The sequence below is a fragment of the Nomascus leucogenys genome, chromosome 14, assembly GCF_006542625.1.
Source record: "Nomascus leucogenys isolate Asia chromosome 14, Asia_NLE_v1, whole genome shotgun sequence".
In the NCBI taxonomy this organism is placed as follows: Eukaryota; Metazoa; Chordata; class Mammalia; order Primates; family Hylobatidae; genus Nomascus; species Nomascus leucogenys.
The window spans coordinates 50682774-50710516 of record NC_044394.1 but is presented as its reverse complement, the minus strand read 5'-3'; the positions used below and the strand labels follow the sequence as shown (position 1 = coordinate 50710516).

At 53.0% G+C, this 27743-nt stretch overlaps 1 protein-coding gene across 1 annotated transcript; it reads right to left on the bottom strand.

The window, feature by feature from the left end:
* Positions 1 to 346: 346 nt before the first annotated feature.
* CDC42EP4 (CDC42 effector protein 4) lies at positions 347 to 27743 on the bottom strand. Its single transcript, XM_030827772.1, has 2 exons — positions 27529 to 27743; positions 347 to 3286 (listed from the first exon to the last, which is right to left on the bottom strand). Exon 2 carries the CDS (start codon positions 3172 to 3174, stop codon positions 2104 to 2106), a length of 1071 nt encoding a protein of 356 aa, XP_030683632.1. The 5' UTR covers positions 3175 to 3286; positions 27529 to 27743; the 3' UTR covers positions 347 to 2103.

Genomic DNA, 27743 nt, shown 5'->3' with positions numbered 1-27743 from the left:
AAAAAAAAAACCAACCCCCTCCCCCACAAAAAGCCCATGTCACTGTTTCTGTGCCCCAGCCTTCTAAGAGTGGCAGGATACCCATTTTACAGAGCAGGAGTGGGAGGCACAGAACAGCTAAACGACCAAGTGCCAAGGGCCTCCAAGAGATGGCAGTTGGGGACACCTGAGTCCCCAAACTCTGAAGGGGCCTGCCCAGGCAGACAGCGTCGCAGGAAGGGTAGGTTCTCATGAACAGAGAGACAGAAGTCACCTCAGGCCCCCTTGGACAGCTCTAGGACCCGGGTCCAGACCCCACCCCCATCCTGAAATAGCCCTCCCAAAAAGCAGAGACAGACACCAGGCGTGCTTTAGGGCTTTTTTTTAATGTTTCCTCACTGTTTTGACAATATCATGAAAAAATTCAGTTTAGAATCTGGAACTGGCCTGGATGGGATTCGAGGGCAGCTAGCAGGGGCTGCACAGCCCCTGAGGTTCCTCCCCAACCATGGGACCTAAGCTATTGGAAACAGGAGCACCAACAGGGTGCTAAACCAGGAACGAAGTTAGTGTCAGGCAAGAGAGGAGAGGTCAGGCCAGAGTCACCGTGGGGACGCCCCTGGCTGTGGTTGGTTCTGTGTCTCCCCCTCCCCCCACTGGCTACATGGAGACAGGGAGGTGGGTCAAGCTGTTCCCAGGACAGAAAAATAACTGGCAGTCAACCTCGGAGCTCATACCCAAGCTTCTGCTCAATCCCCTCGGGGAGAGTTACAGGACTCAGAGAGAAACTTGAATTTCAGAAAAACAAATCATTTTTCACATAAGTGTTCCAAATATTGCGCAGGGCATATTAATGCTAGAAAATTACCTTTTGTTTACCTGAAATTTGCATTTAACTCAGCACTCTGTTTTGGTTTTGCTAAATCTGGCCAACCCTGGCCTCAAAAGTCGGTGGGGGGAGGCCTGAGAAAGGAAAGGGAAGTAGTCAGTACTGAGGGTATTGGGGGGAGGGAGGGAATAATTCAGCCAAAAAGGAAAAAAAAAAAGGTTTTCCCCCCATAGGAATGATATATTATTAAAAAAAAAAATCATTCTCCAAAAATGTTCTACACTGGCCCTCCTCAGTTGTTAATAGCTATGGGAGGTGGGTAGGGGAAACACACACACAGACACCCACCCCGTGTCGTTCTAAATAAAGTGGGGAAGCACTAAAGTTGAGCTGGTGTCTTTGCCACGGATGTCCCCAGACTCCAGTCCGCTAAGCGTCATTGTGAATTTCAAAGAGGAGGCTTAGTATAAAGGTTTTCTAAAAGGATTGATTCTCCTTCTGAGGCAGACCTATTAACACCATCCTGATATTGCTCTATAAGGATTTAAACATAATAATAAAGAACAAACAAGCCCCTAGGGACTGAGTGAGTGCCCTAGCCCTGTTCCTAGTGTCATCCTGGAAGGGTCCCTTCTTGCAATTCATGAAGCCTGGGGGCTTCCCTTCCATTCTCCATCCTGCTCTCTTCCCCTGGAAAGGGCTGCGTTTAGGGCACATGCTCGAGGCTGGCCCCCGGTCCAGCTCAGCTCCAAGGGGCTCCAGATTTCCAGGGCAGGAGCTGGGGTGGAGCAGGGAGGGGCTGAGAGGCAAGACCATCTCCCTCCTGCTGCAGCTGCTTCCCCAGCAGCCACCGCTGGGCACAGCAGAAATGCCAGCAGAGAAAAGGGGAGCCGAGTGTCCTTAGCCCTGGAGCTGAGGCTGCCTCTGGGCTGACCCGCTGGCTGCACGTGGCCGGAACTCGGGTTGGCATCTGGCATCCATTTGAGGCCAGGGTGGAGGAAAGGGAGGCCAACAAAGGAAAATCGATTCCTGCTGCGACAACACAGCCCTTGTCCCACGCAGCCTAAGTGCAGGGAGCGTGATGAAGTCAGACAGCCAGTTGGCACCCATGCCATCCCCCTATGTCCTCTGAAGGCCCGAGGGCCAGGCCAGTGTCCCTCATCTACAAGGTCCAGGGTCCACGGTCTGAAGCAAGGGTTCTGGCTACCCGGGTGCCATAGGGTCAGAGGTCATAGTGGGGTGGGTGCAGGGAGAAGATGCAGCCAAGAGCTCCGGGTGGCCACCCACTGTCCATCTCACACACGGATTTCATCCTCCTCCTCCTCATCCATGAAGGAGAACTCCTTGTCTGGCTGTCTTGAGACAGCAGCCCGGGCTCTGTCCGGCCCCCGGAAGGCAGGGCTGCACTCCTCCAGGACGCCCGAGGTGCAGCTGGAGAGGGAGCTGCTGTCCCGTGTGGTGTGGCTGCCCATGCTGCGGGCCGAGCCAGGGCTGGGGGCCGCTGCTGCCCACCCCTCGTCCTCTAGAGCATGGGAGGGGAGGGAGGGCAAGTCTCCGCCGGCCTTGCCTTCTTGCCTTGCCAGGGGAGGGGCCGCCACAGCGTACAGGGGAGCCTGGGTGATGGCGCCAGCGGCGCCCTCATCGCCATGGTAACCACCCTCCTCCTCCTCGGGGTCCCACTCCTCCTTGTCCATGATGCTGAGGACGTCACCCAGCATGGAGGGCCCCAGGTCGATGTGGAAGGACATGATGGACTCCGCATGCTTCAGCCCGTAGGTGGCCTTGGGCACGACAGGCAGATCCGTCAGATCCCCAAAGGCCTGCTCGTCGAGGAGGGGGTCAGGGGAATGGGGACCCGCGGCCCCATTCCGACGGGGCACTGCCTCCTCCACGCCCGCCTCCTCGTCGCCGCCCTCCCCACCATCGGCCTTCTTCACGGGGCTGGATGACAGGCTCTTGGGCAGCTTACTGGTGCCCTTCTCCGCGGCCTCCTTCTCATTGAGCTGGGGCAGGGACATGGCATTCTTGACAAAGAGGGCCGAGTCCCGCAGGGAGCCCAGCATGTCACGCTGCTCCCGCTCCCCCCTGGTCACAGACTGTGACCGCTTGCTGCCCCGGAACTTCCTGGACAGGAGACTGCGTTTGGAAGATGAAGAGGAGGCCTGTTCATCCAAGGACTCACCGTCGGGCTCGCCAGCCTTGCTATTGAGGAAGGAGGTGTCCCCAAAGGCGTCTCCGGCCCGGCCAACGTGCATAGTATGGCGGAAGTCGCCCAGCGGGGCGCTGATCATCTCAGCCGTGAGGTCCACTCGGGAACGGCGCTTGGAGTGCACCGAGCTGGACACCAGTTGCTTGAGGATCGGCATCTTGCTGGATGAGCGGGGAGGTGGGCTCTCCCGAGGTAGCCGGCAGGTCTGGGGTCAGATCTGAAGTCCAAGTCCCGTGGGCAGAGGCTGACGCAATGAGGAGATCATAAGGCTGCAAGCAGAGAATGGGAGGCAAAGGATTAACGCAGGCTGGCCACACGGCACAAAAGCCTATTTGCCAGGGGACTGTCATTTAAACCCCAGCGCTCCTACCAAAGTTAAATGCTGTGAAATAAGCCAGCAATCCATGGCAGAACCCTGCCTGTTTCTTCATCCGCAGGCATTCAGAGTAGAGGAGTGATTTTGCAAATCTGGTTAGAGTTCCAGTAGCCTCAGACACACTTTCCCTGAAACTTGAGACAGAACCTTTCCTGTAAAAGACAATGGCTCCCCTGCCCCTGCAAGCCGGGATGCTGCCAGAGCAAACACGACCACATTTAAGGACGCGAAGGTAAATCCAGCAATTCCAGGCAGCAAGCCAGGGAAGAGATGGAGTCTGTGAGTTGGCTCCTATGAACAGTCAGCCTGGAGATGTGCTGTAAGTTCTTCCTGCTGTCTAACCTCGACCCCTGTGGAGTTAGCGGACACCCCACCCTGAGCCCTGGTCCTCGGAGAGAGAAGGGAACGGACAGGACGGGCCCAGGGAGACAGAGGCTGACCAGCTCCTCCACCTGCGTGGGCGGCACAGTTCTCTTTGTGAATCAGAATTGGGGTGGGGCTGCTGGGACCCACAGAACCAGCTCCCCAGCCTTTCAGCCTTCGCTTGGGATCCCATAAATGAGGATCCCGCCTGTGGCATCTCCACTGTGGAGCCCCAGGCTCTCTGCTGAGGGTCCACCTTCTGGTGTCTCGGGGAGATCAAGATTGGGGAACTTCCAGTTTCTTTCATCATTAAGGGAGTGGGAGGCAGGGACTGGACCCTAAATGACTTGGTCCCCCCAGGATCTGCAGACTGATTCCTAGGTGATTCACCAGAAATCCAAAAAACAGCAGAGGTAGAGCCCAGGAGCCTGGAGGCACCACTCTCACAGCTCCGGACAAGGGCCAAGTTGAAGTTCAGCGTTGGGGCCAAATCAGCCCCTCTCTCCCCCAGAGGGACTTGCCTCAAATACTAAGCCCAGCAGAGCTGAGCAGCTTGGGGAGAGATGGGTGCAGGGATTTAACCAAGTATGGCGGGTGAGAGGTGGTGCTTGGACACCAGGTACCTGCCTGCCTCCCAGTCCAGCCAGCAGCACAGTTCTGAGAGGCACCCCCAGTCCAGACCCACTCTTCCCACTGCAAAACTCAGACGCTGGGTGCTTCCTCCGCATGCCTGCCGCTGCGCCACACGAGCCCACCACACCCCACCTGGCCCCTGACATCAGCCTAACAGCTCTCCCTGTTTGTCTCCCTCCTGTCCATACTTCATCTCTTGGCTAAAACAAAACCCATCCACATGACGCCCTACCCAGTGCAGACCCCTTGATCCAATGACTAGTCCCCACCTTGCTCCTCAGTGTCCCCTACTTTTGTACCCTGCTGTATCCCCTGAGCTGCAGTGGATACAAACAGTTCCCTGATGCAACCCTGCCACACCCAGCATCCTTCAGGGCTCAGCTGGGACACATCACTACTCCCAGGAAACCTTTAGCTACCACCTGCCCCCCACGGCACTTTGGGAGATGTCCCCTCTTCCAGCAGATACTGGCTACATTATTCTGTCCCTGCTGGCTGGACTGTCATCTTCCCACTGCAGTACGAGTTTCCAGGGTTTTGAGGCAGAGTGTCGCCCTGTCCCCAGGCTGGAGTGTAATGGCATGATCTCGGCTCACTGCAACTTCTGCCTCCCGGGTTCTAGCGATTCTCTTGCCTCAGTCTCCCGAGTAGCTGAGATTTACAGGTGCCCACCACCACGTCCAGCTATTTTTTTTTTTTTTTTTGTAATTTTAGTAGAGATGTAGTTTCACCACGTTGGTCAGGCTGGTCTCGAACTCCTGACCTCAGGTGATCCACCCACCTCGGCCTCCCAGTGTTGGGATCAGCACGTGGGATCAGCGTGAGCCACTGCGCCTGGTCCATCCAGAGGGTTTTAAAGGGTCTGTTTACCACCGAGTCCAGTCCAGCAGGGTGTGCCACACGGTCGGCCTCCAAGCACCCACTGGAAGTCCAGCACCTCCCTCCTCTCCTCCCCTTCTGCCCACAGCCTGGCTCCAGGGCTCCCAGCCTGACCTCTCTGCGTCCTCACCCCCATCCGCTTCCCTGTTCTCTCAAGCCTCTGCCACCCAGCCTCATGGTTTCCCCCACCAGCAATGTCCCCCCTCCCGGTGCCCAGGCCATACTGCTTATCGTTCCAGCAGACACAAAGTTCTCTCGGGCAGGGAGGGGGAGCCAGGCACCTGGCAGACTTGCCACACAGTGACGTGGGTGAGGACGTGAGGGATGCCTTGAGATGATGCTCTACTCCTAGTCATAGCTCAGCTCTCTCTCCTCCCCACCCTTAGGAGAGTGACCTTCCCCTAACTCTAACCTGGATTATCTCTGGGCCCCACCCTCCTGCCCTACCTCAACCTCTAAACAATTAGACATTGAACCGCTAGACCAAGGGTCAGCAAACACTGTTTGTAAAGAGCCAGAGAGTAAATATTCTCGGCCTTGTGGCTGATAGGGTTTTTGTCACAGCTACTCAACTCTGTCTTCTTAGTATAAAAGTAGCCGTTGGGTGGGCACGGTGGGTCACAACTGTAATCCCAGCACTCTGGGAGGCTACGGCAGGAGGATCAGTTGAGCCCAGGAGCTCCAGACCAGCCTGGGCAACACGGTGAGACCCCATCTCTACACAAAATCAAAAAAAGAAAGAAAGGAGCCATAGCAACATGTAAACAGATAGGCATGGCTATGTTCCAATAACATTTTATTTACAGACAACTTCTGGGTTGGTGAGCACATCGAGGTGCTGGGAAGGTGGTGCGTGCCCTGCCCCCGACCCCAACACCTGATCCCACGCATCCTCATGCACCTCTTCTGTTTGGCTGTTCCTGAGTTGTGTCTTTTGTAATAAACCAGTAAAAGAAAAAAAACCACCAAAAAGCCACATCTTTATTTACAAAAGCAAATGCAGGCTGGGTTTGGCCCGTGGACTGTAGTTTGCTGACTTCTGAATATCATATATGACCCTCTTGGCCAGCCATGGGCTCCTAGGAAAAACTCTGAAGAAAACAGGAAGGGAGGAAGAGAGGAAGGGAGGAAGGGAGGAAAGGAGGAAGGGAGGAAGGGAGGAAAGGAGGAAGGGAGGAAGGGAGGGAGGGAGGAAGGAAGGGAGGGGAAAGAAAGGAAGGAAGGAAAGGAAATAAGGAAAAAAAAGAAGAGAGAGAGAAAGAAAAAGAAAGGAAAGAAGGAAAGGAAAGGAAGAGAAGAGAGGAAGAAGAAAGAAAGGAAGGAAAAGAAAGGAAAGAAAGAAAAGAAAAGAAGAAGGAGAAGAAAAGAAAAAGAAAAAGAAAGAGAAGGTAGAATCTGCCTCAGTCATGTTGGGCATAGAAGGAAAAAAGGCCAGGCTTCAAACGAACTCTCATTCCTGGCAAATCCTTCAGGCTTCTACTGCCACCAGCACGGGCACCAATCAGGAACGGAGAGGACCCTGTCTTCCACCTGCCTGCACCCCGCCTCCTGGCTCTACGCACAGCATCCAGGAATCTCAAAGAACTGGAGGGGATATTCAGTGCAGCGCTTTCACTTTATGGATGAGGAAACAGGTTTACTGAAGGAAAGTGATTTATCCAGGTTTTTAGCCCAAAGGAACAGAGCTGGGCTAGAAACTGGGTCTTTGAGTCCAGAGCTCTCTCCGCTCCACTCCAGGCCCTTCTCCAGCTCTGGCGGCTGCATTGCTCGTCAGTGACCACTGGCCACTGAGTGCTCCTCCCCACTGCTGGCCGGCAGGGTGCAGAGAAGGGGGTACCCAACTGCTGCTTCAAGAAGGTTCTTGTGTAATCCTAGAGCAGATTCCACACTGTTGATATTTGGGCCAGATAATGTCTCATCGGGAGGTGGGACTGCCCTGTGCGCTGTAGGATATTTAGCAGCGTCCCTGGTCTCTACCCATTAGATGCTAGTAGCATCCATCCCCCAGTCACAACAGGCAAAACTGTCTCAAGATATTGCCCAATGTCCCCCGGGAGGCAAAACTGCCCCAGTTGAGAAACAGCAGCCTTGAGTGAGAACACACAGGTGAAGATAGAGCAGGTATGCTCACCAGGTAAACAACAAAGACACAGAAGCAGGGAGAGGGGCGTGGATGGTCAGAACCGGGTGAGAACACGGTGGCACGAGCCTCCAGAGCTGTGTTAAGGGTTTCAACGCCAAGGCAGGAATCCCCAGACCCCGTGAGTGATGTCAGGTCCTGTGGTTTCCCGATCTTATATGCTCATTAGAGAGGAAAGAAAGGGAAACCACAGAGCCGGCTCCCCAGGACTCACCAGAGAAGCTGCAGGTCACTGTGGCTGCCCAAAGGGACCAAATATCCTGGCCATGATGGCTACAGGGGAGGGCAGCTCCCCGCATCCCATTAGCCACACCCCCCAGCACATCCTTCGGGTAGAACTATAGAAGTAGGTCAGAGGGGACAGCAGGGAAACTCAGCTGAAATCACAGCCATCCTGGGCTAGCCCTGGGGTCCCCAGGATCTTGTTCAACCCCACACCCCAGAAAGACAGGGACAGGCCTACCCAGTGCTGCCTGCTGCCATGGTCTTGCTTCCTGGGGGGTTGGGAATGAGACTTTGTGGCTTGTAGAAAGCCATCTTCAATACCCAGCAAGGAAGGGTCCTGAGAGAGTTGGGGCCTAGAGGGTGTCACGCATCCATCCCACTGCCCCAGCGAGGAGGGGGCTGAAGTGCCTGGCAGTCCACGCTGGGGATGAGGCCTGGGTGTCTGGAGCTCAGACTAGACAGGTCACCCAGCAGGACTGAGGGTCAGCAACAGCTTGGTTTCACCAGCCTTGAGTGATCTTGAGTCACTCTGAGCTTCTAATAGAGAACAATTTGGAGGTGAGGAGCTGGATCATGGAGTTTAACAGAAAGTAGGTGGTGGGAGTCCCGCCAGAGGCCTGGGCCAGTCCTGGGGGCAGCTATGGTTTGGGAGGCCACAGGGCATTGTGGCTTTGGGAGGGGTTTTCAGAAGCACCGTGACTCAGCTCTGGGGAAGTGGCTAAAATAGGCTGCCCAATGCGGAGCAGGCACTCCCCATAGCCTGCCTTGGGCGGGACACCCCCACCCCACCCCAGAAACCACATCCCACTTTCTTGGCAGGGTGAGGGAAAATGGATCACAGCTCACAGCCCTCCCTAGCTCTCCTGAGCCTCCGGAAGAACAGATTCCTCTACCCTCAGCCCACTGACCACGGAACCTTCCTTTAAGGCAGGAACGAGGAGCCCTCCCCAGAAGGTCAGGCCCCTGGCTTGGGTCTACACCAACCACACCTTTAGTTCAGCCCTGTTCCCGAGACTACCCTTGCCTGGACCCCTCGCCTATCCTCCCTGGCCCTCCCAGCTTGGCCAGCCCAGCAGACCCAGGGCAGAAGGACAGACGGGACCAACACTTCTCACTCCAAGTGACCGGGCAGTGGCCTGTCCCTAGCAGCTTGGCTTGAGGCAGGCGCCAGACCTGAGCTCTCATGGGGCAGCTAGGCAGGCCTCGCTCTCTGAAGCTGCCCTGTGGTTCACCCCGGTATACAGGGTACACAGCATGCCTCAACGCCCACTGCCGCTGCCTCCGCCATTGCTGCTGGGCAGCATGCCCTCTGCAGAGCCTTCCCATAGCTGTTCTAACCAACCACCCGATGCCAGGTCCAGGCAATGTGGCCGGATAGCAGAGGGCTTTTAGTGCACGATGACTTTAGTTGTGACCTGGATCGGCTACAAGAGTCTTTGTTCCATTACTCATCATCCATTCACTCACTCCATGACTTCCTGCAGACCCACCGATATTCACAAACTCTTCTAGGCCCTGGAGATAGAGCAGTGAAAATAGCATGCTGTTTTCCCAGGGCACATGTGTAGTGTGAGTGTGGGGGGTGGGGGTGGGGAATGGAGGTGTAAACCTATAAATAAAACGGTATCTCGTATTCCTCAGTATAAGGAGGGAAAGGGGTGGTGTGAGTGGGTGTGGGAGTCAGGGGGTCTGGGGGAGGCCCCTCTGAGGAAGGAGCATCATGAGTTGAGAACCAAATGATGAGAAGGAACCAGCCAGGTCAGAAGCGACCCAGGCAGAGGGAACGGCGTGTGTAAACGCCGGGGTGTAGGCACAGGTTTGCGGCATTTACGGAATAGAATAAATATCCATGCAGCCAGGGCCCAGGTTACATAGAGCCCTCCCTACCAGGCCACATAAAGAGTTCTGTTTTGTTTTTAGTTTTTATTACAGGCACCTGCCATCATGCCTGGTTAATTTTTGAATTTTTTGGAGAGACCAGGTTTCACCACGTTGGCCAGGCTGGTCTTCAACTCCTGACTTCAGGTGATCTGCCCGCCTCGGCCTCCCAAAGTGCTGGGATTACAGGCGTGAGCCACTGCTCCTGGCCGATTTTTGTATGTTTTTAGGGATGGGGTTTCACCATGTCGGCCAGGCTGGTCTTGAACTCCTGGCATCAAGCAATCCACCCGCCTTGGCCTTCCAAAGTTCTGGCATTACAGGCATGAGCCACTGCACCCAGCCCAGGTAAGGAGTTTGGAGGTCATTATAGGTGTACAAGGAAACCGGCGGCTGTTTGTAAGCAGGCGAATGATTCAATCTGTGTATTTGGAAGCTCCGGGAGGTCCTGGCATTGGAGGAATGAAGGAGGGGAGCTGGAATTCAGTCAGGAGGCTGTTGCAGAAATGCAGGTCAAAGAGGATGGAGACCAGGATGTGGGTCTGACGAAGAGGGACACAGTGGGAGACATTTAGGCCATGTTTTGGAGGTAGAGACACCCGGGATTGTGGAGGGCCCAGACCAGGGAGGAGAGAAAAGACAGGATCAAATGGGACTCCAGGCCTTCCAGGGGCAGCCTCTGGTCCTGGCCATCCTTTCCCAGGTTTTGCCTGGCGGGCCATGGCCCCTTCTCACAGGAGGGGCTGACATCCTACCCCTAGGCGGAACTTCACTTTGCCGAAACACAGGAGGCATTCTGCTACACAAGGCTTGTCAGATGGAACAGCACGCTGGAGGGGGTTGTGCAAGAGGCTCACTGGGACATGGGCCACAACTCTAAGAGGTGAGGGACTCTGGCTTTAGTCATCAGAGAAAAATCCAATACTTTCTGGAACACTCACCAGCCTTATCCTGCAAAGATAGGAAAGCACAGGGAATTTGGAAGACTGTGTTTCATTCAAACTGTGGCAGGGCTGAGGGCAGCTAAGTGAATGGGCGAGAACAGCGACTGCTTAGATACACATGGTTACATGCTCCAGGCAGGACTTCAATGCCGACTGTGTTGTGATTTTAGCTGACTTTAGTATTCTTGGGGATCTTTTAACTCCTTCATGTGCCCTGCTCAAAAGCCCTTGCATCTGGAAGTGTGCTGTGTGCACAAGGAGGTCAAGGCTCACTGCTGTAATATTCTGAGCCTAAGTAGCCACAATCAAAAACCAAACACAAGGCCGGGCGTGGTGGCTCACACCTATAATCCCAGCACTTTGGGAGGCTGAGGTGGGTGGATCACCTGAGGTCAGGAGTTCGAGACCAGCCTGGCTAACATGGTGAAACCCCATCTCCACTAAAAATACAAAAATTAGCCGGGCGTGGTGGTGTGCACCTGTAGTCCCAGCTACTCAGGAGGCTGAGGCAGGGAGGATCGCTTGAACCCTGGAGGTGGAGGTTGCAGTGAGCTGATATCGTGCCACTGTATTCCAGCCTGGGTGACAGAGCAAGACTCTGTCTCAAAAAAAAAAAACAAAGAAACCAAAAAAAACAAATCCAAGATGGGAACATGAAATGTCACCATCATGACTCCTGTACCATTTATGTATCTGTGTCAAATATCTCTTTAAAATACCGGGGTGTGGTGGGATCATACTTTCAAGATGGAAAGACCAAATTAAGGGACTTGCCCTAGGTCATGGATTGAAGCCAGGGTTTAATTCTCACCCCAGGGCTCCATTCACTTAAATAGCAATGTACTATCAAAAGTAGGGGGCATCACAGGACAAACACTGAATATGTAATTTGTGTATATACATACATGTGTATATACCTACACACATATATATTTTTATAGGTTATATTCATGTCTATTGTCATTCCATGCATTAATAAGTTTTAGTTTACACACACACACACCACACACACACATGCGTGTGCACAAGTTTTGGTGTGTTCTTTCTAAATCCCAGTGGATTTTCTTTTTCTTTCTTTTTTTTTGAGACAGAGTTTCGCTCTTGTTGCCCATGCTGGAATGTAATGGTGCAATCTCGGCTCACTGTACCTCCACCTCCCGGATTCAAGTTAATTCTCCTGCCTCAGCCTCCTGAGTAGCTGGGATTACAGTCACCTGCTACCACACCCGGCTAATTTTTGTATTTTTTTAGTAGAGACGGGGTTCCACCATGTTGGCCAGGTTGGTCTCCAACTCCTGACCTCAGGGCATCCACCTGCCTCGGCCTCCCAAAGTGCTGGGATTACAGGCGTGAGCCACCGCGCCTGGCCCCAGTGGATTTTCTTAGGTACTCCTTGGGGTGCTAAAATGCAGTACCCACTGTGTCACATGACTCCCACTGAGATTGAGAGATGGCAGACATCTGGGAGAGGATCCAACCCAGTGGTCTTGATTAGGCCGTTGGGGCCAGGAGAGGTGACTTGCCAAAGGCCACGGAACTCACAAGGGAGCCGGGCGGTGCTGGAGCCCAAGTCTCTTGACTCCCACCCCAGAGATCTTCCCCAGATAACACCTCGATGGGCTCACTGCCAGGTACCAGGACAACCTTCTGATGTTTGCTACCATCTTGCCCAAATTAAGAGCTAGGAAAGAGAAGAGGGAAGGACCTTCCTCCCTGAGGAAGTGCAACCCCACTGAGCAGTTGGCACTAGGTGCCACCAGGCAGGGAGAACATTACAAAACTCCGATCCAAGAGCTGCTCAGAGTCAAAATGGTCCCAGGGTGGGGTGGTCTTGCGGTACCTGAAACTCTGGCAAAATTTCTTCAAATAATGTCTTTAAAATATATGATGGTTTTGGCCGGGTGTGGTGGCTCACGCCTGTAATCCCACCACTTTGGGAGGCCGAGGCAGGCGGATCACCCGAGGTCAGGAGTTTGTGACCAGCCTGGCCAACATGGTGAAACCCCATCTCTACTAAAAATACAAAAATTAGTCGGGTGTGGTGGCAGGTGCCTGTAATCTCAGCCACTTGGGAGGCGGAGGCAGGAGAATCACTTGAACCCGGGAGGCAGAGGTTGCAGTGAGCCGAGGTCGTGCCATTGCACTCCAGCCTGGGGGATAAGAGCGAGACTTCGTCTCAAAAAAAAAAAAACAAACCACACACACACACACACAAATCAGCTGGGTGTTGTGGTGTGTGCCTGTAATCCCAACTACACGGGAGGCTGAGGCAGGAGAATCTCTTGAACCCGAGAGGCAGAGGTTGCAGTGAGCTGAGATCACGCCATTGCACTCCAGCCTGGGCAACAGAGTGAGACTCCATCTCAAAAAAAAAAAAAAATTAAAATTAAAAATAAATAGAAAAAAAGGCAGAACATATACTCGTTTATGCATAGTGGTTACAACTCTACACAAATATGCATCTGCGAATAAAGCCTAAAAGGGCACACAGAGAAATTAAGAAGTTATGTTAGCCTTGAGAGGAAAACAGGCTCTTTTTGTTTGTTTGTTAATTTAATTTATTTATTTATTTTGAGACGGAGTTTTGCTCTATCACCCAGGCTGGAGTGTAGTGGCGCCATCTCAGCTCACTGCAACCTCCAACTCCTAGGTTCAAGCAATTCTCCTGCCTCAGCCTCCCAAGTAGCTGGGATTACAGGTGCACACCATGACAGCTGGTTGATTTTTGTATTTTCAGCTGGTCTGAACTCCTGACCTCGAGCAATCCACCCGCCTCAGCCTCCCAAAGTGCTGGGATTACAGGTGTGAGCTACCGCACCTGGCTTTTTTTTTTTTTTTTTTTAAAACAAACAACAACAACAACAAAAAAACCCCAAAGTATCAAAGGTTTAAAGAAAAGGCATTCATTTCAAAACCAGCTTAAGACTATCTAGTTCTCTAGGTTCGGCAGCCACATTCCAGCATAAGATGCCAACAGGGGACTGAGTGAGAACTGGTCTCCATCCATACTCTGCCTCTCTTATGTCAAAATCTCCCACTGATGTCTGTTCTCTCTCTTCCTCCCTCAAAATCAACCCCAAGCCAGACACATTTATTAGGTCCTTGTTTTATTCTAAGTTGCCTGGGAGAAGGAAGCGGGCAACCTTTAATAACCTGACGTCAGGGGGCACAGGGAGATAGGGACCCTCTCAAAAAACAGAACTCGCTCTCCAACAGCTGCTTCCTGATGCTTAAGCCTCCCCAGCTGAGCAGGAGATGAGCGCTAAGGATCACTCCCACCCCACCGGAGATCGGCCTATTTCCAGCGACACTGAAGCTCCAAGCTGGAGGCCAGCCTCCCACATAACAGTGGGATCCTCTCAGAGATATCCTGTGCAGGTGAAGGTTTTACTTCTATAGCCCTAGCTTGGCTAGACTGTCACTACAAGGGAGCAGAGAAAACAAGAAGGGGTCACACGAGGGCAACCAGCAACCAGGGGCTCCAGCCACCACTGACTGCCAAGCTGTGTGCAGAATTAGATCATCCCTGAGGGTAGATCTCTAACGGGGAAGGCACTAAAGTGAGTCTTAGCTCAAGAGTCAGAGAAACAGGCTCCCTAATCCCCTCCTACCCCGTCCCTCCAGTACACCTCCTCACTCAACAGTTCTCATTCACTGGGGTCTGCTGCGTGCCAAGCACTGTACTGAGGACAATATACATTTACGCCCTTGAAACTCAAAGCAAACTTGCAAGGAGGCTGCCCTGATTGCCCCTATTTTAAAGAACGATAAACGGAGACTCAGAGTGAATTATTTTACTCACTCTCACATCTCACAGCTTTTTTTTTTTTTGAGACATGGCATTGTTGTCACCCAGGCTGGAGTGTAGTGGTGCTATCATGGCTCGCTGCAGCCTCAACTTCCCGGGCTCAAGTGATCCTCCCCGGCCTCAGTCTCCCAAGTAGCTGGGGCCACAGGTGGGCACCACCATGCCTGGTTTATTAAAAATAAATACATAGGCTGGGCATGGTGGCTCACACCTGTAACCCCAGCACTTTGGGAGGCTGAGGTGGGCAGATGAGGAGGTCAGGAGATCGAGGCCATCCTGGCTAACATGGTGAAACCCTGTCTCTACTAAAAATATTTAAAAAAAAAATTAGCCGGGCGTGGTGGCGGGCACCTGTAGTCCCAGCTACTCGGGAGGTTGAGGCAGGAGAATGGCGTGAACCCGGGAGGCGGAGCTTGCAGTGAGCCGAGATCACGCCACTGCACTCCAGCCTGGGCGACAGAGCGAGACTCCATCTTAAAAAATATACATATATACACACACACATATTTTTTTAGTAGAGATGGCGTCTCGCTTTGTTGCCCAGGCTGCTCTTGAACTCCTAGCTTCAAGCGATCTTCCTGATTCAGCCTCCCAAAGTGTGGGATTACAAGCATGAACCATTGCAACCCACACCCAGCCTCTCACAACTTCTAAGTGGTGATATGAGCCCATTTCTGGCAGACCTTGGAGCATGTGATTTTCTATATGAGGTGATGCTGCCTGACCTGTGCAGGTGTCTGCAGCTGAGGATATACATGTGGAGCAGGGTGGGGTAGGAACGGTCTGGGAGCCAGTTAATCTAAGACTCTTGGAGCTAAGACTCACATTACTGCCTCCCCCATTAAAGCTCTATCCCCAGGCATGGCTGCATTTGAAACCTCCTGAGAGGAGATTTCCCTTACCCAGGAGCCCACTCCCACTTCCTGCTCTCAGGAACCTCCCAGTGTTCTGGTGTTCTGGGAGGTGAGGGGTGGGGAGGATCACCCTGAAGCACAGGCCAGGACTCTGCCGGCATAGTCAGGAGTAGATCGGCACAAGGCCTCGCTTCTAGTGTGTTCCTGTCTGCTCTGTCCAAAGTCCATCTTGTGTTCCTTGGTTATTCCAGCTCCCCGGAAGAAAAACCAGAACCGTGACCCAATACTACTTGCCCCACCCTCACTGCCCATGCGCCAATCCATGCCAGGCTCGTTGATGCAAAGGTGCCACTCACTGCACAGCCACCCTGGGGCAGATCCCATTTCCTGGAGATGAACATCCTCTACTTTGATGGCCCCTTCCTGGAGAAAGGGGCAAGGTCCCAGATTTCATGACATGTCTTCCCCCCACCACCCCCAGCCTCCAAGCTACAAGACAGTGCCCATTCCCCAGGTACCCCTACAGGGTGTGGGGCAGGGAGGGAGGAGTCTACTGGGAAGGGGGGTGAATCAGGGAGATCACGGATCATAGGAGGAGGACAAGGAGGTAGATAAGGAGGAAAGCAATAGTGCACACCAGAACCTCCCAGCTACTTCCACTTTCTGCCGTCTCTCTATGGGTTAATAATAATTGACCCTCCACTGTCCACCAGCCACTTCTGGCTTCTGAGCACTTGACATGTGGCCAGTATGGAATAATAAACACTGGAGACTGGGATGGTGGGAGGGTGGGAACCCAGTGAGGGATGAGAAGTTACTTAATGGGTACAATGTACACGATTGGGTGATGGTTACACTACAAGCCCAGACTTCACACTACACAACATATCCATGTAACAAAACTATACTTGCACTCCTTGTATTTATACACATAAAAATAAAAAATAGGTAGGGTATGGTGGCTCACGCCTGTAATCCCAACACTCTGGGAGGCTGAGTCAGGCAGATCACCTGAGGTCCGGAGTTCGAAACCAGACTGGCCAACATGGTGAAACTCCATTTCTATTAAAATACAAAATTAGCCAGGCATGGTGGCGTGTGCCTGTAATCCCAGCTACTTGGGAGGCTGAGGCAGGAAGCATTGCTTGAACTCGGGAGGCAGAGTTTGCAGTGAGCCGAGATCACGCCATTGCACTCCAGCCTGGGCAAAAGAGTGAAACTCTGTCTCGAAAAAATTAAAAATAAAAATAAATCTGGCAAGTCCAAATGGATATGTGCACAAGTGGAAAATACACACTGGACTTCTAAGATTTAGTATTAAAAAAAGAGGATGTATAAAATATCTCATTAATATTTTTATACTGATGATGTGTTAAGATGATATTCTGAATATAGTGAGTCAAAATGTACCATTTCCTCTTACTTGTTAAAATGTAACTATTAAAATATAAATTATGTATGGCACTTGCCTAAGACTTCTATTGGAGAGCAATAATTTAGACATTTTCCCCCTTATTTCACAAGCAGCATGTTCCCTTGTAGATGGATAAATAAAGCCAACTATTGTTCATAGCTGGGTCAAAATATTTACATGTTAACAATTTATGCTACATTGTTTTAAATTGAATCTTAATATCTAATTTTTACATCCAATCAGGCATTGAATGGCTAGGTTGTTTCCATTTTCAGTTGAAACTCTGTAAGGTCCTTTCAGGCAATTATGTGCATATCCTTAACTATTTCCAGATGATACATTCTTGTGAGTCTGTCCCCCAGGCTGGAGTGCAGTGGTGTACCTCAGCTCACTGCAACCTTCCACTCCTGGGTTCAAGCAATTCTTGTGCCTCAGCCTCCCAAGTGGCAGGGGCTACAGGCACATGCCACCATGCCCAGTTTTGTTTGTTTGTTTGTTTTTGAGATGGAGTCTTGCTCTGTCGCCAGGCTGGAGTACAGTGGCACAATCCCGGCTCACTGCAACCTCTGCCTCCTGGGTTCAAGCGATTCTCCTGCCTCAGCCTCCCGAGTAGCTGGGATCACAGGCGTGCGCCACTACGCCCAGCTAATTTTTGTACTTTTAATAGAGACGGGGTTTCACCATGTTGGCCAGGATGGTCTTGATCTCTTGACCTTGTGATCCGCCCGCTTTGGCCTCCCAAAGTGCTGGGATTACAGGTGTGAGCCACCGCACCCGGCCTTTCTTTTTTTTTTTTTTTTTTTTTTTTTTTGAGGCCGAGTCTGTATTTCCGAGACTGGAGTGCAGTGGTATGATTTCAGCTCACTGCAACATCTGCCAATCGCACAAGCGATTCTTGTGCCTCAGCATCCAGGCGTGCGCCACCATGCCCAGCTAATTTTTGTATTTTTAGTAGAGACGGGGTTTCACCATGTTGGCCAGGCTGGTCTTGAACTCCTGACCTCAAATGATCCACCCGCCTCGGCCTCCCAAAGTGCTGGGATTACAGGCGTGAGCCTACAGGTGTGAGCCACCATGCCCTGCCTGCCTGGCTAATTTTTGTATTTTTAGTAGAGACAGGGTTTCACCGTGTTGGCCAGGCTGGTCTTGAACTCCTGACCTCAGGTGATCCACCAGCCTCAGCCTCCCAAAGTGCTAGGATTACAGGTGTGAGCTACTGTACTACCCGGCTGGGAAGCTACCTTTTTTTCCCCCTAATATATTTAAATGGCCACCCCACAAAGCTTATACTACCTTACAGGCTCTAATCAACTATATGATTGAAATTTTTGGGCTTTGGAAGTGGATAAGCTCATCATCTGCAACTAATAATAATTTTGCCTCCTCCACTCCTCATTATCTCGTTTTTTACGAGATTTGTTACACTGCCAATATAATGTTGAATAATACCACTGACATGAAACATCTCTCTTTCTGGCACTTACAGTGATATCCTAAACCTCTGGCATCTAATCCAGCAGCCACAAGCCACATAAGCCTACTGAGTACTTAACATGTGGCTAGTGTGATTAAGGAGATGAATTTTTAATTTATTTTTTTTTTTGAGACAGGGTCTCACTCTGTTAACCAGGCTCTAGTACAGTGGCACAATCACAGCTCATTGTAGCCTCAACCTCCCAGGCTCAAGCAATCCTTCCACCTCAGTCCCGAGTAGCTGGGACTACAGGTGTGCACCACTATGTTGCCCAGCCAAGTCTTAAAATTCCTGGCCTCAAGTGTAATCTCAAAGTGCTGGGATTACAGATATGAGCCACCACACATGGCCAGAATTTTAAATTTTAATTATTTCACATTTAAAAATTGATAATTGGCCGGGCATGGTGGCTCAAGCCTGTAATCCTAGCACTTTGGGAGGCCGAGGTGGGCGGATCACGAGGTCAGGAGTTCCAGACCATCCTGGCCAACATGGTGAAACCCCGTCTCTACTAAAAATACAAAAAAATTAGCTGGGCGTGGTGGCGGGTGCCTGTAGTCCCAGCTACTCGGGAGGCTGAGGCAGGAGAATGGCGTGAACCTGGGAGGCGGAGCTTGCAGTGAGCTGAGATGGCGCCACTGCACTCCAGTCTGGGGGACAGAGCCAGACTCCGTCTCAAAAAAAAAAATTGATAATTGGCCAGGCGCGGTGGCTCACGCCTGTAATCCCAGCACTTTGGGAGGCTGAGGCAGGTGGATCACAAGGTCAGGAGTTTGAGACCAGCCTGACCAATATGGAGAAACCCCATCTCTACTAAAAATACAAAATTAGCTGGGTGTGGTGGCGCATGCCTGTAATCCTAGCTACTCAGAAGGCTGAGGCAGGAGAATGGCTTGAACCCAGGAAGCAGAGGTTGCGGTGAGCCGAGATCGCACCATTGCACTCCAGCCTGGGCAACAAGAGTGAAAACTCCATCTCAAAAACAAACAAACAAACAAAAATTGATAATTGGCCGGGCACGGTGGTTCACATCTGTAATCCCAGCACTTTGGGAGGCCGAGGAGTATGGATCACTTGAGGTCAGGGGTTCGACCCCAGCCTGGCCAACATGGTGAGACCCTGTCTCTACTAAAAATACAAAAATTAGCCCGGCGTGGTGGTGGGCACCTGTAATCCCAGCTACTCGGGAGGCTGAGACAGGCGAATTGCTTGAACACAGGAGGCGGAGGTTGCAGTGAGATGAGATCATGCCACTGCACTCCAGCCTGGGCAACAGAGCAAGACTCTGTCTCCAAAAAAAAATAAAAATAAAAATAAAAAAATTTAAAAAAAATTAATTTCCCCTTTCTTTAGTTTTCAAAACATGGCTCCTAGAAAACATAAAGTTCCATATGTGACTAGTGTCACATTCCTATTGACAGCACCGTCCTAGGGCTAGTCCCACTGATCATCCTGCTTACTGTGATTTGAATATCACACAAGTATTCTCCACCACCTTAAGGAATTCACAATTCTTACAGTTTATGGGAAAATGATGCCAATAACTCACTCAGCCAGGCTGAGTTATGGGAAAACACACTACGGCTTAAAATAATTTACCCTTTAATTGCTGGAAGATATAGCATAAGGAGTCTAGTCTAGTTTAAACGGTGACTCATTATCAAGAACACTCTGGAATAACATCTCTCCATGGGGATCCCAACAGATAGCAAGACTGTGTGCTGAGGAACCCACTCTAGGAAATACTATTCTAGACCCCTGGGTAGACCCCTCCCCAGACTCTGCAGTAACTATTCCTGGGCCACACGTCATGGAGAAAATACAAGAAAGAACTAAGATTTGTTGACCTTTTTACTCTGTACCAGGCATTGTGTTAGGTGATCTACTTTGATTAAACTGTCTCTTTTCTTCTTTTTTTTTTTTTTTCTGAGAGAGGGTCTTGCTTTGTCCCTCAGGCTGGAGTACACTGTAGCAGTGCAATCAAGGCTCACTGTAACCTCAAACTTCTGGGCTCAAGCCATTCTCCTACCTCTGCTTCCCAAAGTGCTGGGATGATAGGCATGAGCCACCATAGCCTGCCTTTCTTTAAACTTTATAGTCATACACGGTCCCAAGCATTTGAAAAACTTTATCTCATGTATTCTTCCCAACAATCCCACGGAGTTATCCTTATCATCCCCAGCTCGCAGATAAGAGCACCGAGACTTAGAGGGGCACGTGCTTTACTCAAGTCACACACAGTTGGTTAGGAGAGAGAGACACAAGAATCCAGATGTGCTGGACTCTGGGTTTTTTCCACTCCACCATAAGGAACATCGGGGTGGGGGAGGGGTGAGGGGGGACAGTGGATTATAAGCGTCCCTGGGGCTCAGGCCTGGGAGGGCTGCTGAAGGCTCTGGATGCATGAGTATACACAGGATACGCAGTTTTGCACACAATTTCAGGTTAACATCTCCTGAGTCTGAGCACCTCATTCCCCACCACTCCAGGGAACGTATAAATTAATCCTGGAAAATACACACTACAGCCCAGTGCCCCAGGTCTATCCAGGGGAGCCCCCTGCTCCTTGTGGGCTGGGAACCGGCTGCCCTGCTTGTCTCCTTCATCTTCGTTCCTGCACCCACCTCATCTTTATCCTCATCCTCATCCCAGAACCACAGGCTTCAGGCCAGGGGAGAAGCAGGTCAGCAGGAGGTGAAGGGGAAACCTTCCTTCACCTCCTGGGAATTAGAACAGCACAGAGAAGGGAAGAAAAAGGAGCCAAGACCTGGGAGCGACCGGAAGCAACAACGGAGGAGTCAAGACGATGAGGAGCCACTGACTCAAGGACATCCGGCAACTTCACTTGATTACAGGGCCCTTCCTGGAAACGTGTGCTTCCCGGAGCCACCACCCGACGCCAGCCACCAGCAGAGGGACGATCTGGGCCAGGCAGGATGGATTCCTGGTGGGGGGCCCCACTGCCCCCATACAGGCTGGGCCCTCCTCCTCTGGGAGTGGTGCTACTACTGGGCAGCAGGGTGCCTCCCTCCTGCTCGGGATCACAGAAGAAAGCGCTGCGCTTGAAATCAGATCTGCCAGGCCTTGTTTGGTTTCACTTTGCCTCTCCTAAGAGCCGGGTGCTCAGCTGAGAACTGGGAATTTCAAGGCCACCTGGGGGTCTCCAGAAGGAGACTGGCAGATCTAAACTCCCTCCAGAGCAGACAGGCAAATCTTGCATCTTGGCCCTGCCGGAAGTTGGGGACAAAGAGCCCCACTCCCTAGGTCACAAGCTGGCCTGCCATGTGGGTCAAGTTATTTGTGCCTCAGTTTCCTCATTAGCTCTCAGAGCAATTGATAACATTACATACCTCCCAAGTGCTGTGCTGGGGTGAGCACAATTCCATGTGTGCTATAAAGATGATGCCGTCACACCCAGTGACACTCCAGCCACTGTCACTTCCCAAACTTCATAGAGAAAAGCCACCTGAGAGCACCTAATTCAAAAGTCTGTACGGTGAAACGTGGCCTGAGACAATGGCTGACCCTTTTCAAAGTCCTGGGGGTTCCCAGGATTATCTGATGCAGGGGGAAGGGTCCCCCAAGCTGCTGAAGCCCAGGTACAGATTCTGCCCTCCCTCTGTAGTCTCTGCCAGCAGTGGGGGCAGGAAACCCTCGGATCTGGTTTCTTTCCTGATCTGAGTTCCCTCATCCCGTCACCTTTTAACCTTTAACGATGCCAGAGGGAGAAGCCTGGCTTTTCTCAGACGAGATGGTGAGGTGGAGGTGGGAAAAGAGAAGCTCCTCCATTCCTTCCTAGGATAAGGGTAAAAGTAACTCAGGTATTTGCCGGACCCCGGGTGCTACTAGCAACAAATAATGCACAGGCCAGGCGCCGTGGCTCATGCCTGAAATCTCAGCACATTGGGAGGCAGAGGCAGAAGTGGGAGGATCGCTTGAGCCCAGGAGCTTGAGACCAGCCTGGGCAGCACAGTGAGACCCTGTCTCTAAAAAAAAAATATTTAAATTAGCCAGGCATGGTGGCACACATCTATAGTCTCAGCTACTCAAGGCTGAGGTGGGAGGATCTCTTGAGCCCAGGAGTTTGAGACTGCAGTGAGCTGTGATCACACCACTGCACTCCAGCCTGGCCAACAGAGCAAAAAGCCTGTCTCAAAACAAAAAAATAATGCACAAAACTTCAACATGATCAACCCCCAATAAAATATAATCTGATCTTTTGGACCTAACCAGATTCTCCTTAGAGGTAGCCACAAATCGTACTGCGAGAGCCCCTAGGCTTTTTTGGGCTCTCTACTCCTTGTACCACTTGACAAAGCCTTAAACCCAATTCCAGGACTTGAGGGCAACAGGTCCCTTTCTGATGCTTCAGGGTTGGAGGCAACAGTGTAAGGAAAGAAGAAGGTTGCACTGAGTGAAGACCCGAGGTAGAGAGGAAGGACAGGCAGGGAAGAGAAGCTAGCACACAGAACCTGGCTTCTTTGGCACACTTGGAGAGATTCAAAGCTGGGGTCTCCAGACCAAGTTCAGTGACTGCCAGAACTGCAGGTGCCCGGGCAAAAGGAGAACCCAGAGTCTCATCCTAGGAGGTGGAGGCTGCCCCAGACAACCTCTGCTACCATGATGGCCAAGGCAGAAGATGGTGGCTGAAGCAGCTCTGGCTGAGCACAGACATCCAGGGATCCTTCTTGCCTGGCACTGTGGTTTTTCCAGATGCCTTCAGCTCCATCTTTGGGGTGAAGGGGAAACACCAGGTGTGCAGAGCAGTTTCTCACAGGTGGGTTAAGAACTGTAAGCCTTCATTAATGACCACATCCTAAACTGTGCTCACTTGAATCCCAAAAGAGAAACCCTTCCTCAGCTTGAGTGGAGGCTGAGTGGAGACGGCCAGTTCCCCTGTTCCTGGCAAGGGAGAGCTTTGGATGTCAGCATTGCCATCCTGGCACAGAGCCCAGAGCTGCAAGCTGGCAGTGCCTGGGGGAGACTCCAATGTAAGTTAGTTGGAAGGAAGCCCAAGTCTCCTCAAGGAGGCGTATTTTAAGCTGGAGCTTTAGGGGCACGGTGAGCGGGAATGTGGGAAACTAATGTCTGAATTTTTCTTTCTTTCTTTCTTTCTTTCTTTCTTTTTTTTAGACGGAGTCTCGCTCTGTGGCCCAGGCTAGAATGCAGTGGCGCGATCTCCGCTCACTGCAAGCTCCGCCTTCCGGGTTCATGCCATTCTCCTGCCTCAGCCTCCCAAGTAGCTGGGACTACAGGCACCGGCCACCAAGCCCAGCTAATTTTTTGTATTTTTTAGTAGAGACAGGGTTTCACTGTGTTAGCCAGGATGGTCTCGATCTCCTGACCTCCTGATCCACCCGCCTTGGCCTCCCAAAGTGCTGGGATTACAGGTGTGAGCCACCGCGCCTGGCCCTGAATTTCTCTTTTTTTGTTTTTTGTTTTTTTTGTTTTTTGAGATAGAGTCTCATTCTATCGCCCATGCTGGAGTGCAGTGACATGATCTCGGCTCACTGCAAACTCCACCTCTTGGGTTCAAGCGATTCTTGTGTCTCAGCTTCCCCAGTAGCTGGGATTATAGGTGCACGCCACCATGCCTGGCTAATTTTTGTATTTTTAGTAGAGACGGGGTTTCACCATATTGGCCAGGCTGATCTCAAACTCCTGACCTCAAATGATCTGCCCGCCTTTGCCTCCCAAAGTGCTGAGATTACAGGCGTGAGCCACTGTGCCCGGCCCTAATGTCTGAATTTCCTTCCCAACGCACTCAAGCAAAAAGGGCTGTGTCCAGTGCCACATGTGGGCTCCTTCCAGCACTACCATCCAGTTCCCTGCCGAGAGAGGGCAGGCATGGGCTTGGCCTTCCTAGAGCACCCCAGAAGCACTGGCTGGAGTTGGCCTTCAGGACACTCTGCCAGATGACCCCTCGAAGTGTCCCCAGCTCCAGAATTTGGTTCTTTTCCTCACGGTCGAGAAAAATCCTCCAGTACGTAGGTCAGAAGAGCTACGCAGAGCTCAGGTCAGATTGCTCAACCCTTCTCCCTCCGCCCACAGGCCTTATCTCTGGCATCAACCCAGCTCCTCATTCCTCCAAGGGATGAACTCCTCCCTCCCCCGACAGGGACAAACTCCTCTGAGTCTGCAGAACCAGAATGAGAACACAGAAGGCTGGACTTACTGCTAACCAAGCGCAACCCTGACCACTCTGGCTTCTGACTTCTTCACTTCGAACCCAATCCAAACGTGGGGGCGTGGGGTGGGGGAGAGTGAAAGGGAGAGGCCAACATCAAACACCTTTTGGCCACACCTGCGCACACACAGTCCTGGCCGCAGAAATCAGTCACTCCAAAGGGGTGGAAGCCCTGGGCCACTGCCAACCCAAGGCCCTTCTGGAAAAGCTCTGGACTTGTAAAGAAGGGTTGGCCAGGGCTGGGTGCAGTGGTTTACACCTGTAATCCCAGCTCTTTGGGAAGCCAAGGTGGGTGGATTGCCTGAGCTCAGGAGTTCGCGACCAGCCTGGGCAACACAGTGAAACCCTGTTTCTACTAAAATACAAAACAAATTGGCCAGGCGTGGTGGCATGCACCTATAGTCCCAGCTACTGGGAAGGCTGAGGCAGGAGAATTGCTTGAACCCGGGAGGTGGAGGATGCAGTGAGCCAAGATTGCACCACTGCACTCCAGCCTGGGCGACACAGCAAGGCTCTGTCTCAAAAATATAAAGGGTCGGCCAGGTGCAGTGGCTCATACCTGTATGCCCAGCACTTTGAGAGGCCGAGGTGGGGTAAGATCCCTTGAGCTCAGGAGTTCAAGACCAGCCTGGGCAACATGGTGAAACCCTACCTCTACAAAAAATACAAAAAATAGCTGGGCGTGGTGGTGGGCGCCAGTAGTCCCAGCTACTCGGGAGGCTGAAGGGGGAGGATAGCTTGAGCCCAGGAGGTCCAGCCTGCAGTGAGCCTTGACTATGACGCTGCACCGCAACCTGGGTGACAGAGCAAGACCTGGTCCCAAAAAAATTAATAAATAAAATAAAAATTATTTTTAAAATCAAAAGACTGGTGTAAGATTCCTCTCCCAGGTCAACACTCACTCCCCTGACCTTTATACATGAGACCCCCCCTTTGCTTCTGACTCCTTGGTCTCTGGTCCTGTGAGGTGCTGTCAGGTTCCAGAGGCACAGTGGAGGCAGGGTACAGAGGATGGGGACAAGCACACTGGGTGGGCAAGGGTAAGAGAGAAATGAGGGGAAAAGAGAAGAGGAATCCAAAAAGAGAGAGGCAGAAACCCCAGAAAATGGAGAATCGTTCACAGCACAGGCCTAGGCTGTACAGCAGAGCAGAAGCAAGCTGTCCTCTGTGCGCAGGGAACCCTAGGACTTCAGGGAGATTTCAGAGGCAAGGCGCCGAACCACCGCCCATATGATCATAGCGGCCCCCTCCTAGTCCCTGCAGGGGTCCACCAGGATGCCTGGGAATCCACTTGGGATCTCCCCAAATTCACTGAACCCCCCTTGTGGGAAGGAGCAGCTGTCTTCAAGGAGTGGAGAGGCAAAGTCCAAGTTCAGAGGAGATAAACCACCCCACTAATCAGTCAGTCACATGGGCAGCTCACACAGGGCAGTTGATGAGAGCAGGAAAAGGTAGGGCACCCCCGCATTCAGCAGGCACTGGCTTCCCAGCAGAGATAGAGCCTCAGGAGATCCTGGTGGATGCCCCACCATTGCCCCAGGAGCCCTTGGGGCTGCCAGGGGCTCTCTTAGGGCCTAGCTCAGTCCCAGCCAACTCCTGATTTCTGGGAGAAATCTGCAGCTCAGCAATCCCTTCCTTTGTGGCCTGTTCTTTGTTCTCTTAAAATTCAGTCCATCCTGCTGGTGGTCCCTCCTCCACCCTAGTCTCAGAAGCGGGCGGGGGCTGAGGGAGTTATTGGAAACCCAGACTGCCAAAGAAGTCGCCTTGCAGGAGGCCCCTGTCACCGGCCCCTCATTATTTACACTCGCTGGATGGGACCTTTCTCTGGTACAGATGGCTGCTGGGGTTCGGACGAGAGAGAGATTTTCTCTCCAGCACCCTGGCCCCTCAGGGGAGGGCAGGGGGCTTCACAGCGAAGGGGCTCCCAAGGACTCCACCCGGATCCAGCTGCTCAGCTATCTGGGCAAACAGTGGGCACCGGGCACCCAGTAAGGGATGTGGGAGTTGGTCAGATTGCAAGGGGTGGGAGTCGTGGAGAGAGAGAAGTTCCAGAGGCAACAAGAAAAGAAAAGGCATTGTATTTCCCCTCCATTCTCCCAGGGAGAAAATGAAAACTTCCAAAGCCCAGGCCGCAGTCACTGGGAAAACACAGGGAACCTGGTTTGAGTTAGCAGAGAGCACCCCTCCCCCAGTCTCTCTCGCTCACACACACACACACACACACACACACACACACACGCACTTCAGTCCTCTCCCAGGAAGCTGGTTCAGCCTCAGCCCCGGCTCCCGCCCAGCTCTCCAGCCCTCCTGGCCGGGGCACTCACCGGCTGACGGGATCCCCGCGGGCAGGACGGCTCCTGCGGGACGCGCCGGGGGCAGGGGGCAGTTTTGTAACCCCGGCTGGGGGCGCTCCGGGGAGGGGGCGGGGCCAGGGACTGCCGATCCGCGCGCACCCGCCCCAAGCGGGCGATTAAATCATTAACCGACCGCTCCCGCCTGCGATCCCGCTGAGCGCGCTGAGCTCGGGGCGCACGAGCCCCAGGAGCGGCCGTCTCCCCGGCTCCAAGGGGGCGGGTGGCTCGACTGCCCTCACCCCGCACCCCGCCGGGAGGCGCCTCGGCCTCCCGGGCTTCCGAGGGAGCGGGCGGGGCGGGAGCCTGGCGGGGAGGGAAGGGTTCGCGGGGCGGGAGTAGGGGAACGGAGGACCATTTGTTCCTTCGGCCATTCCCTTCCAGACAGCTCCTTCCCTCTGGCTCCCCGGCCGGGTGACATTGGGTGGCGTGTGCTGCAGTGTGTGTACGAGAGCGAGATGTGTACACGCCTCTGCCCGTACAGGCGGAGAATTCGGTTCTTATTCATGGAGAACTCCGGGCGCACACACGCCCCCCTCGCGAAGATCGCGGGCCGCGCGCCGCCGATTGCTGCGCTCCTGCCCACACCGACACACACCCCATTCCTGGGAAGGGGGAAGCCCTTTAAAACCGGCCCCCAACTTCCCCAGCGGCACCCTCGGCCAGACCCGGGAGTTCCAGCGTGGAGAGAGGAAATCGAGTCCCGGCAACGCTGCGCCCGGCTCCCTGACACCTCCTCCTCTGCACACCGCGCTCTGCCAGGACACTGGGTGCGCGGCTCAGCGTCCCAGGCACCGCGGCGGGCGCGGTGAGAAGCGCAAGCGCCGAGAAGTGGGGGCTCCGTGCCCTTCTCCCCGCGCCGCGGCCTCGCATCCCCAGCTTCGATCCTCTCTGCCCCACAGGGGGACTCGAGACCCCCAAGCCCACCCAGGCCACCCAGCGCGAAGGCGGCTACCACAGCCAGAGACACTTGCCCGTCGCCTACCTCAGTCCCGGGAGACCCGAGCGCCGGGCCGGCTGCGCTGTCCCCTCCGTGGGCTCCGCGCGGCGGCGGGGCTAGCGGCCCCTGTCAGCGCCGGCGTTTGTTTCCCTCTGGCTCTCGGGCTTTCAGGGCTGGAAGCCTCGAGGACACTCCCCTTCCAGGCTCCGCCCGCGCCCTCCCCGCTCACCCTTCCCCGCGCACCCCTCCGCGCTGATGTC

Excerpts from the sequence above, each read along its gene's own strand:
- CDC42EP4 (XM_030827772.1), bottom strand. The coding sequence starts at position 3,174 with ATGCCGATCCTCAAGCAACTGGTGTCCAGCTCGGTGCACTCCAAGCGC.